The 11,352-nt window shown below is 50.8% G+C and overlaps 2 protein-coding genes and 1 pseudogene across 2 annotated transcripts in view; 2 read left to right on the forward strand and 1 right to left on the reverse strand.

The window, feature by feature from the left end:
* On the forward strand, positions 1–1,638 carry EVA1B (eva-1 homolog B). The gene is made up of 3 exons (XM_006924238.3): positions 1–135; positions 536–638; positions 919–1,638. The coding sequence occupies exons 2-3, from the start codon at positions 572–574 to the stop codon at positions 1,350–1,352; spliced, it is 501 nt and encodes a 166-aa protein (XP_006924300.1). The 5' UTR covers positions 1–135; positions 536–571; the 3' UTR covers positions 1,353–1,638.
* Positions 1,639–1,785: 147 nt separating this feature from the next.
* Positions 1,786–11,352, reverse strand: part of SH3D21 (SH3 domain containing 21) — an 11,188-nt gene continuing 1,621 nt past the window's right edge. Inside the window, exons 3-16 of the mRNA XM_025041383.1 lie at positions 11,263–11,326; positions 10,883–11,001; positions 10,556–10,646; positions 10,325–10,380; positions 10,187–10,232; positions 9,938–10,038; positions 9,731–9,817; positions 9,472–9,514; positions 4,129–4,222; positions 3,979–4,031; positions 3,780–3,874; positions 2,833–3,650; positions 2,681–2,744; positions 1,786–2,608 (exon numbers count right to left, since the gene is read on the reverse strand). Of these exons, the coding sequence (XP_024897151.1) occupies positions 2,531–2,608; positions 2,681–2,744; positions 2,833–3,650; positions 3,780–3,874; positions 3,979–4,031; positions 4,129–4,222; positions 9,472–9,514; positions 9,731–9,817; positions 9,938–10,038; positions 10,187–10,232; positions 10,325–10,380; positions 10,556–10,646; positions 10,883–11,001; positions 11,263–11,326 (1,809 nt within the window). The 3' untranslated portion in view covers positions 1,786–2,530. The remainder of the gene's footprint in view (positions 2,609–2,680; positions 2,745–2,832; positions 3,651–3,779; positions 3,875–3,978; positions 4,032–4,128; positions 4,223–9,471; positions 9,515–9,730; positions 9,818–9,937; positions 10,039–10,186; positions 10,233–10,324; positions 10,381–10,555; positions 10,647–10,882; positions 11,002–11,262; positions 11,327–11,352) is intronic.
* On the forward strand, positions 8,405–8,523 carry LOC112473007 (annotated as a pseudogene).

Here is an 11,352-nt window from a genome sequence, read left to right on the forward strand (position 1 = left end):
CGTGCTGCCGCGGCCTGGGAGCCGAGCGGAGCGGGCGGAGCAGCCAGGACCTGACGGGAGGGAGCGGGTGGGGGCTCTGGGTGTGCCGCCGCCAGAGGCGCGGGGGCCGGGCCGCTGCGAAGCGGGGCGCTGACGGTGAGTGAGCCCCGGCCTGCAGGTCGGTGGGTCCCCAGGGGCGGGAGGGATGGGAGAGGGAGGCGGCCTCCCCTTCCTGGAGCTCTCCCACGGAAGGCGGAAGGCACCCGCGTCTCTCCAACATCCCGCTTTCCTGACGGCGAACCGGACCTCTTTGGGGGACCTAACGAGGAGGCTGAGCCTCCTGCGGCCCGCTCCCTGACCCCCATGTTGGAGGGCTGTCTGCGCGCCAGGAAGGGATCCCCAGACAGGGCCCACGTCTGCAACGAAGTCCGGGCGCAGCTCTTTCCAGGGTGGACCTGGGGCTGCTCTTCCAAGGAGAGGAACTGCTCCGAGGAAAAAGCGGGGTCAGGGTCAGCTTAAGGTTACGGATTAGGATCTGACCTTGTTAACCTCACAGGCTAACAGGGGTGCTGTCCCCACCACCCAGAGCAGCATGGATGCCCCCCGAAGGGACATGGAGCTGCTCAGCAACAGCCTGGCGGCCTACGCACACATCCGCGGTGAGGGCGGCTCGGGGCATGCACCCTTCCCTTCCCCTCTGAGGCCCCATTCCGCTCCTTCCCTCGCCGCCCCTACCATTACCCGCCCCCCACCTGCCAGTCACCTACTCCCACTTCTCCCCATCCTTCATTACCCTGCATTGCCGATTAGCGGCTACTTAATGTCCTTCAAATAGGGAGGGGGGGTACTGTCCTTGCCTCCCAGACTTAGAACCTGGAGTCTTTTTGGGGACTTCCATCCGCCAGGGCCTCTCCGTGATTTCTGCCCTCTGACCTCCAGCTAACCCTGAGAGCTTTGGCCTCTACTTCGTGCTGGGCGTCTGTTTCGGCCTGCTGCTAACCCTGTGCCTGCTGGTCATCAGCATCTCCTGTGCGCCTCGCCCGCGGCCACGGGGCCCTGTGCCGCGCCGGGAGCCCCGCAGCAGCACCCTGGAGGCTGAGGACGACGACGAGGAGGACGAGGAGGACACAGTGACGCGGCTGGGCCCCGATGACACACTGCCTGGTCCGGAGCTGTCTGCTGAGCCCGACGGGCCCCTGGGCGTCAACGTCTTCACGTCAGCAGAGGAGCTAGAGCGGGCGCAGCGCCTAGAGGAGCGGGAACGGATCCTGCGGGAGATCTGGCGCACGGGGCAGCCGGATCTGTTGGGCACTGGCACGCTGGGGCCCAGCCCCACAGCCACAGGCACCCTGGGTCGCATGCACTATTACTGACCCAGCGGCTCCAGCTGCAAGGCTCTCTGGTACTGGACATGCACAAGAGCTCACAGCTGCCCCAGGACTTTCGGACTGCCCCCGCCTGCAGTGGTATGGTGGCCCCGCCCCCACGGTGCTATTGGGCGTGGATCCCCACCCTCTGGGAGGCACCCTTCTCCAGTCCCACCAGAAAACCTTGGGGGGCCAGAAAACCATGAGGGGACAGCAGGACGCAGGGACCCCACTCCCACTCCAGCGGATGGTTAAAAGGTGACGTGACCAATGAAAGCTACATTGCCAGTGACTTAGTGTCCCTCTGTTAACCCTGCCCCCAATGTCCCCCAGGCTCCCGCCATGCAGGGAACCCCAGGGCTGAGACATTTGACTCTTTCACCAGGTTGACCACCTCCATCATTCCGTCCTCGGGACACATGCTTGCGTTCACTTCACAGATGGCAAAAACACACTCTACCACCTCACCAGTCTCATACAGAAGTATCACTCGCATTCCTTACCCACAAATGCATTCCTTACTGGCAAACACCTGGGCACATGTCACCCTGTCCCTACCAATGCCCTGGGTTCACGCATCACTGCATTCTCACACACACACGCGTCCTCAGAACCCTGACCTTGTCGCTAAGGCGCTATTAGCCCCAGGGCAACCATGTGTGCCTGAGCTGGGCTGTGGAATTGGTGTCTGGTCCGAGGTGCGTTCCTGTGAGTCTTCCCGAGAGGACAGTGTGGCCACCTGGGAAGGGTCTGGGCTCGGACGCTAAAGCGGGGCCCCCTGGCCCCTCTGGCGCACAGCTGGATTCCGGAATCCAGGCGGAAGGCAGAGCCCGGTCCGCCTGGGCCCCTCCTGCAGTCTGGCGTCGGAAGGAGACGCCCCCACCCCCACCCCCGCCATCCGGTGGGTAAAAATAGCCGCGCACGCAAGCCTTGGGAACTGTAATGGGAGCCACATGTTGGCCAGATGTGCCCGGGAGAGACCGCCAGGAATGCGGAGCGCCGGGGGCGCCAGCCCAGCCCCGCCCCTGCTGCACAGGCCCCGCCCCCGCACGGACCAGGCAGGCGCTGCGTGCTTACACCGCAGTTTACTTTCTTGGGTTTCTGAAAGTCCCGTGCGCAAGGACAAGGGTGGCCAGAGCCAGACTCCCCTCCAGGCCCCGCCATAGTCCCTCCCCGGCCCTCCCTCACTGCGTCTGCGTCTGCGTCTGCGCGTGGCTGGAGTCCCGACTCCAGGACTCCAGGGTCCTCCGCTTCATTTGAACCTAGTTGGAAGAGCGCATCAGGGGCGGGCCAGCCACCGCCCCCTCCCTATCGGGGAGCCGCACCCCACCCACCTCCAGCAACAGGCGCTTCTCCCTCTCGCTCTTCAGCTCCTCCCAGATATCGGTCAACTTCCTTCTGTGGATGGGAGAGCAAGGGCAAGGGGTGGGCCGGGCTGGCTTAGAGCCCCCGCCCTTCTCCCTCACCCCTACCCACTCCCACTTACTCCAGCTGCGCTCCCATCAGTTCCAGCGCCCTCCTTAAAGACTCCACCTGGTCCTGCAGCCTCATTATGTCATCTCGGTCACTTCTGCTGTCCGTAGGACTTTGCGGGACCAGTGAATGGAGGGCGGGAGTTTCTTGAGGGTCTGGAGTCGGCGTGATAAGATGTAGATTCTTTTCAGCAGGGGCTACTTCTTTGAGGGGTACCTCCTCTTTGGGGGTACTCTCATCCTTTGCAAGTGCCTCCTCCAGTAGGGTGGGGGCCTCATTTGGGGGATGCGCCCTCTCAAGGGCAGGCCTGAACCCTGGCTTAGCCTCAGACTGGAGTGCGGAGCTGTCCCTCTTATCCAGGGTGTGTCTCCTCTTGCTGAGGTGGGGTTCCTCTGGTATGTGGACCTGCTTTCGGGATTGAGCCTTATTAACCAGAAGAGACTTGCCCTTGGGCAGGGCTGCCTCCAGAAAAAAAGGATGGAGCTGAGTGTCGTCCCCAGTGGAGGCCTCTTCAGAGAGCATCTGCTTCTGGGTCAAGGCCTTTTGTGGGGTGGAGGCCTTGTCCCCAGAAGGGGCCACCTTTGGGCCAGGGACTTCATCTTCACGTGGTTCACCTGGGGCAGGGACCTGATCCACTAAAACCACCCTGTCTGGGCTGCGGGCTTTGTCCTCCAAAGTTGGGGTCTCTTCTGGGGTGGGGGTCTTATCTGAAGTCAGGATTTCCTCTGGGCTGGGGGCCTTTTCCGGAGAAGAAATCTTCCGTGGGTTAGGGGTCTTGCCCAGAGTAGGGGTTTTATTCACAGAGGCTTTTGCTCGGCTGCTCCGCTCCTCCTGTGGTGATGGGGTTGAGGTCTCAGCTGAGGGCTCCCCTTGGCCTGAGATCCTTCACCCTCACATACTACACCCCTGGAAAGAAGGCTCTGCCCAGTCTCCCCCTCCACCACATCGCGGGCCTCTCACCTGACTGGTTGCAGAGCGTTGCCGGGAAGCCTGGGTTCTGGATCGCTTTCTGCCAGGGTGGCCTGGACCCCCGCTGAGGAGGCTGCCATTGGAGCCTATGAGAGCAGAACCTCAGGGACTCAGGCCTAGTCTGACCCCAGGTCTCTTCCCATCTCTGTCCCCCAGTCCTCACCCCACTGACAGAGGCAGTGAGTCTTACCAGGGTCTCGGGAAGGGCGCTTCTGACCGTCTCCACCAGGACTCCGAGATGGCCTGCAACATATCCCCATGAGACCCCAGGGGGTGGGGGACAGAGAGCAGCATTTCCTTTGTACCCTCATCCTTCCCCCAATCCCACCCTGCTCCTTACTTGGCTTTGCTGTGCCCAGTAGGGGCTGTCATCAGCTTCTTGACTGTAGGGAGGGCTGTTTTGGTCATCATCTTTTTTGGTTCCTTAATAGGAGCTGGGAGGGAAGAGGGGAGTGTGGCATTTGTTCACTCACTTGTCCATCCGAGAGTAGCTGGCCTTGTCCTGTGTTGTACACATGGGACTAGGGATAGGAGATCAATCGTATTTGACTTTGCCTCCTGGGAGCTCTGTGGAAGCTGACCACCCTCAGGCCACGGGGGCATAAGGAACTATGGAAGCACCTCGAAGAGTTGTCAGGAAAGGCTTTGTAGGGGAGATGGCTCTAAGTCCTGTCAGTTTTTTATCCAACTTTTTCTAAGACCTGCCCCTGTTTAGTGCCATGACTGCTTCCCTGGTTCAGACTTCATCTTTGTCCTGGACCATGGCAACAACCTTCCAGTTCACCCTCCCTTAAACTTCTATCTCATTTACTCCTAAGAGATCTCACCCATGCTTATGGGTTTAATTATCACCATAAGCCAACAACTCTCAAATTTTCAACTCTAGCTCCTTCTTGTTCCCTGAACTACAGACTCATCTCTGACTGCCTTCTCATTATTTCCACTTGGACAGCTAACCAGCATCACACACTCAACAAACCCAAAACTAATCTCTTGCTTCCCAATCTCCTTGCCCCCTGAATCTTCCCCTTTCCCGGTGTTCCCCATCTCATCCATTCACCCACTTGCACAGAAGACAAGATGAGGAGTCTTTTTTAACCCTTTATACCCTTACACTGCACATTCAATCCATCAGTAAATCCTGTCCGCTCTACCTTTAAAACATGTCCTGAATCCAACCATGTGTCACCACCTCCACCACTAAGAACTCTAGATCAAGTTACCACTATCTTCACTGTACTATTGCAACAGCCTCCAACCTGGGCTTTGGCTGCACTCGCCCTGCCTATGGTGCGCTCTTACCCCAGCAGTCAGAGTGAGCTCATGTTCTATTGGAGAAGCAGACAGAAACAAAAGAAGTAAAACATGTAGTGTTACACAGTTATTAAGTGCTACTGAGAAAGAATAAGGGAGTGTATAATTTTAAATGGGGTAGTCAAAGAAGGCCGCACTGAGAAGGTGACAGAAGAGTGAACACCTGAAGGAAGTCACACACAGTGACATTCATATCCATGGACATGCAAACAGCCAGCCACTCTGGCACATGCACACATGCTGGAATTTACTCACGCACGCATTATCATACAGATACATAAACAAATCCCCAGACACCGTGTCATAGTGAGCACAGATCCTATAACCAGACACCAGGCTTTGAATTCCTGTTCCATGACTTGCCAGTTGTGTAAAAACTTGGGTAACTTAACTTCTCTGTGCGCCAATGTCCTCATCCACAAAACATGGATAACAATAGTACACATAGGGTTGTTGTGAAGTTTGAGGGACTTAATCTATATGAGAGACTTAGAAAAGTGTCTGGCATATAGTCAAAGCTCAGTAAATGTTAACTTTGACTTCTGCTTCTTGTAGTATGGCTGATTGGGTGCTCTGTGGGGCCCTCCCACTAGAAAGCAATAATATCCCACTTGGGATACAATTTGGGGGCACCGTTAGACTTATAAGGGGTAGGGGAGGGTCATAGAACAAGGAGAAACCGGGGCCAGAATGGTGGTAAGAGAGCAGCACTACTCATGAAGAGCAGGTGTCCCGGGTTCTGCTCCCCTGGTTCACCACGGGCCCAAAACTTAGCAGCCACACAGCAGTGAGACCTGTGCACCACTTTCTTCTGGAGAGCTGAAGTGGTCTCTGGTGGTTGGTGCCCTCTGGCTACTGGCAGAAGTATAATTAAGTCCTCCCTGGAAGAAGTTTTCCCCTGCTTAGGTGTACAAGACTCCCACAGATTGAGATCAAGTCATGAGCTCACACGCAAAGATCATAAAACACATGAGAAAGCAGAACACGGCACTGCTCTGTAATCATTGAAGAAATAAAGAATGAGCCTGCAACAAAGGGAGCATCAGGAATAAACAGACATATTTGGAAAAAAAAAAAAAGGAAGCTAAACTACTAAAGATGAAAATCAGCACTCTTGAAAGAAAGTGCAATGTATAGGGTTAAAGAGAGTAAACATTGGCAAAAAGCTATAGAGAGAATTAATAAACTAGAAGTATAGTGAGAAAGGAATGAAAAATTTGAAAATCTTCAAAGGAATGGATAATAGAAGCAGGGCTTGGATTAAGGCTGAGTAAGGTGATGGATAAATCGGTACCCCGCAGGGCAACTTATAAAGCTGGATGAAAAATGACAAAGCAACTATTTCAGTACTCTGGAAATTGATAATCTGAGAAGCGTTTATGCTTAGTGGTGTTCTTGCCTATCCCTCCCCACCATCTTCCTCCCCCAGCTTGGTACATGTAGACTTCCGGCAGTGTGGGGCAGGTTGCGGATCGGCAGCTTCACTGCCATGGTTGAAGGGAACTCAGTTAATCTGAGGAGTAACCCTGGATTTGACATTGGTTTCAAAGACAGAACACCAAAAGCCAAGCAACCAAAGAAAAAATAGATAAATGAGATTTCATCAAAATTTAAAATTTTTGTGCATCAAGGGACACCAGAATAAGAAAAAAAGAACCACTTTAAAATATTGTAAAATAATTATGATTAACACAGTCTAAACTCACCAATTTATCACTAAAGACAAAGACTGACAGACTACAGTGAAAAAACAAAGGTACTTTCTAGATATCTGTTGTACAACAATGTACATAATTAACGCTAAAAAAATGAGTTAAGATGGCCAATTTTATTTGTTTTTTTACCATAATTTTTTAAAAAAAGATGACATAAATGATTTTTTAAATTACTTGAATATATTAACAACTCTGGTGAGATTGAACAAGGAAAAAAGAGGAAAAAATCTTAGAAATAAAGAGACTAACTACAGAGACAGATGAGATATAAAAGATTATAAGAGAATATTATGAACAACTTTACACAAATAATTAGAAAGCATCAATCGAACGGGTAATTAAAATTCTGTAACTCACAAAACTGATTCAAAAATTCTAGCCAGATTTTTGGCCAGCCATGGTTATCCAGGGACCAGGAGACCAAATGCTGTCTGTCTAAGTCTCCTAAGGTGCAAGATTTCTTCCCCTCTGAGTTTAAGGTGAAGCCATTTGAAGAGCAGTTGTAAAGGGGTCTTTGCAGATGTAATCAAGTTAAAATGAGCTCATACTGGATGAGGCTGGACCCTAAACCAATGACTGGTGTCCTTATTAGAAGAAAGAAATTTGGACACAGTCACACAGGCCAGAAGACCACATAAAGACAGAAGCGGAGAATGGAGTGACGCATCTACAAGCCAAGGACTGCGAGCAACTCCCAAAAGCGAAGAGGAGGCAAGGAAATATTCTTCCCCAGAACCTTCACAGAGAACGTGGCCATGCCGTCTTGATTTCAAATTTCTAGCCTCTAAAAATGTGATAAAGTTTCTGTTATTTTAAGGCACAAAGAAAGAAAGAAAAGGACAGAATTTTAGCCAGACTTACTTATCTTATAACTATCAAAGAAATTTAAGTATGTTTTTTCCTATAATGGAAAAAAACAGGGCCAGATGAATTTACTGGCAAGTTTTACCAGCTTCCTTGGAAAGATGATTCCCATCTTATATAACATCTACCAGATAATTAAAAAACAAAATGCATACTCCTTAACTCATTTATGGAGCAGTATAACATTGATAATCAGATGAAGACAGTAAAAATACATGTAAAAATCTTAATAAAAACTGGGAAAGTATTCTAATAGTATATGAAAAGGTAATAAACCATGATCAATATGAATTTATCCCAGGAATGCAAGGGTGGCTTAATATTAGAAAATTCTACAAATGTCATTCATCACATTGACAAATTAAAGGAGAAAAGCCATATAATCATTTTAAAAGATTCATATAATCAACTTAAGAAAATCTGACATGGGTCTTGATAAATATTCTAAGTAAACTAGAAAGAGAAAGGACCTTCCTTAGCCTGACAAAAAGATATGTACAAAAGATCTAAGCAAACATCACTGTTAAAGAGGAAGTTAGAAGCATTCCATTTAAAATCAAGAACACGGTAATGATATTCAGCTTCACTACTTCTATTCCATATTGTATTGAGATCCTAGCCACTACTGTGAAAAAAGAAAAAAAAAAGGCATAGGGGACCAAATTTGTCATTATTCACAGATGACATGACTATCTTCATAGAATATTTATTAAGAATCTATAGGTCTATGGCCATGCCACCCTGAACGTGCCCGATCTTGTCTGATCTCAGAAGCTAAACGGGGTCAGGCCTAGTTAGTACTTGGATGGGAGACCACCTAGGAATACCAGGTGCTGTAAGCATTTAAAAAAAAAAAAGAGTCTATAGATAAATTACTTGGAAAAAATCAGTTCACCATGGCTGGCTATAAAATCAGTATACATAAATCAATGCATTTCTATATTCCCATAATAAACAGAAGGATATCTAATTTTTTAACGATACAATAAAAACTCTAAGGTATCAAGGAATAAACACTATAAAAATTGTGTAAAACTCACATGCAGAAAATAATAAAAGATGCTGGAACAACAGACTGTCCATATGGAAAAGGTTTAATTGGATTGCCCATTAAAATCAATGCTACAGAGATAAAAGCACATAAAAATGAAAAGCAACACTTTAAAAGTCTTAAAGAAAATATCAATAACTCTCTTTCTGAACTTGGGGCAGGAAGGATTTCTTAAGAAAAAACATGCTAACCATTAAAGATAAGATTGATATGTTTGCATTAAAAGTAAGAACTCTTGTTCATCAATAAAAATCATTAAAAAAAGAGAAGACAAGACACGAACTAAGAGCAAATATTTGTAACATGTATAACCTACACAGGATTGGTATTCAGAATATAAAAAGAACTCCAACAAATTATTACTAACTAGGGAAATGCAAATTAAGTCCACAATGAGATGCTATTTTGTACCTACTAGTTTCATAAAAATGAAATCTGGTTAAAACCAAGTGTTGAAGAGGATTTGAATCAATAGGATCTCTTACACGAATGGTGGAGTGTTGAAGTGTAAAATCACTTTGGAAACCAAATTGACTTTACCTCATAAAAGTTGAACATTTACATACCCTATAATCTAGCAGTGCCACTCCTAGAATTATATCCTAAAGAAGCAATTATAACTACATACCATAAGCTCCTAAGGGGTTGTACTGGACCACTGAGGAGCTGTGGGTATTTATGGACAACTGCACCAATGGATCTCCCAGTCCCCCTAATCCCAGGCTTCCCGGGCACCCACCTGATTCTTGGGATACTACTTTTCGTGGGGCCAGCTTCTTGATCTGCGCAGAAAAGAAGTATCAGAATCCGAAGAGAAACCCCCGCATTTCTAGTATCAGAATCTGAAGAAAAGCCCCTGCATTTCTAGATCTACTCTCATTTAGGGGTGACCCTCCAGCTGTGCCCCATGAGCACCAAGACCCGCAACTTTGTCTGGAGTAGCCTGTCCCCACCGCCCACTACCACACACACACTTGAGTGTCTGGCTCTGTACTCACTGGGGGTGGTGGGAGCACAAAGTTGTCTGGGAAAACTCCTCTTCTGCCTTGAGACTCTCCTTCCCACCAGCCCATATCCTCTGTGGTCTGGGAGAGAAAGATACTGTGGGGAAAGTGATCCAGGTCCCCAAGCTCCTTCCTCCCCAGGTCCCACCCCTTCTCAACTTGCCCTTCCCTGTGCCCTCCCCTGCCCTGTGCCTTTCATACCTTCCTCAGTACTTTCACCACGTCCCCCCTTCGCAGTGCCAACTCATCTGGGGCCTCAGGGTGGTAGTCAAACAGGACCCTATAGGTCTCCGGGCAGGAGACTAAGGGGAGGTCAGTCCTCTGAAGTCAGTTCCCCTCCCCAAATCTGTTAGCAGCTCCCTCCTCCCTCAGCCTAGCTGGGTCCCCACCCCCCAAGGTCAGAACAGCTTGCGGAAGAGGGTTCCAAAGGACACTTTGTCTGGTGCTCACCTGTCCGCAGGTAGTCTGGAGGGCTGTCATAGGTCAGGCTGCTCAGCTAGTGAGGGCGGGGTAAGGGAGGAACAAAAGCTGAGCCTCCAACTCCCCTATGAGGGACACACCACCTCTGTGCCACTCTACCCAGTTTACCTTGGGAGGCCGCTGGGGCTCAGGGCTGACTGATGGCATGTCTGAGTTACCAAGGCCTAGTGGGGGATAGGGAGGTTAGAGGGATGTAATTCACAGGTTACATCATGGGAGAGGTCAAAGGGGTCACAGGGTCAGGATGTGTGGATCACAGGTTCAGGCCACTGAGAGGGTCATTGGAGACTGCAGAGTCTGGTCACAGGGTCTCACGGGGTCACAGGGTCCAGGTCTCACTTGGGGGCCCACTGTCCAGCAACTCCACAAAGTTGGACGGGAAGGCTCCCAGCTGCCCGTTCTTCTTCCCCAGCCACCAGCCGTCCTCAATCTGGGGAAGGGGGAGGTCGCAGGGGCATCTGGTTCTGACTCAAGGACCTCTCTATTGATCGTACACACTTGATTCTGCCCCAATTCTACCGGATGACCCCTCCTCCCTTGCTCTCTCTTTCCCATCTTTACGCCCTTCACCATTCCCATCGCCCACACCCTCACTTCATCCATTGCCCTTCACCCAGGACGAGCTCCATATCTCCCCTAAACCTTCTCATTACTTCACTCCCTCACCTCCTTTATCACTTCCACAATATCCCCAGCTTGTAACTTCAGCTCGTCCGCCTGCTCTGGGTTATAGTTGAAGTTCACTTTGCACCATCTTTGGGGACCCCGAGATTTGGCGAGGCGACCTGGGTGGGGGAAAGTGAGCGAGGCCGCTTGAGCTCGATGCCCCTGTCCGCTGAGCTGGAGGAAAGGCGGGGGCTGCCAGGGCCCGTCTAAGTACCCTAGGCCCCGCCCTAGGGCGGAGCATTGTGCTCAAAAGCCAATCACAGACAGCAAAGCTGCTGAGGGGCCCCGCCCAGAGCCGCGCCCGTCGTGGGGAGCAAGGGGGTCAGGGTCTACCGGACGGCGCCTGCTCTGCGTGCCCGCCCACCCGCCCAAGCGCTCACCTCGGCGGCGCGCACAGCGTGGTTCCGGGGCCTCCCCCGCGCCACGCAGTGTCTCCGGGATCTCCTGGAAATGAGAGCACCATGTGGGGG

The sequence above is a fragment of the Pteropus alecto genome, unplaced genomic scaffold (assembly GCF_000325575.1).
Source record: "Pteropus alecto unplaced genomic scaffold, ASM32557v1 scaffold39, whole genome shotgun sequence".
NCBI lineage: Eukaryota > Metazoa > Chordata > Mammalia > Chiroptera > Pteropodidae > Pteropus > Pteropus alecto.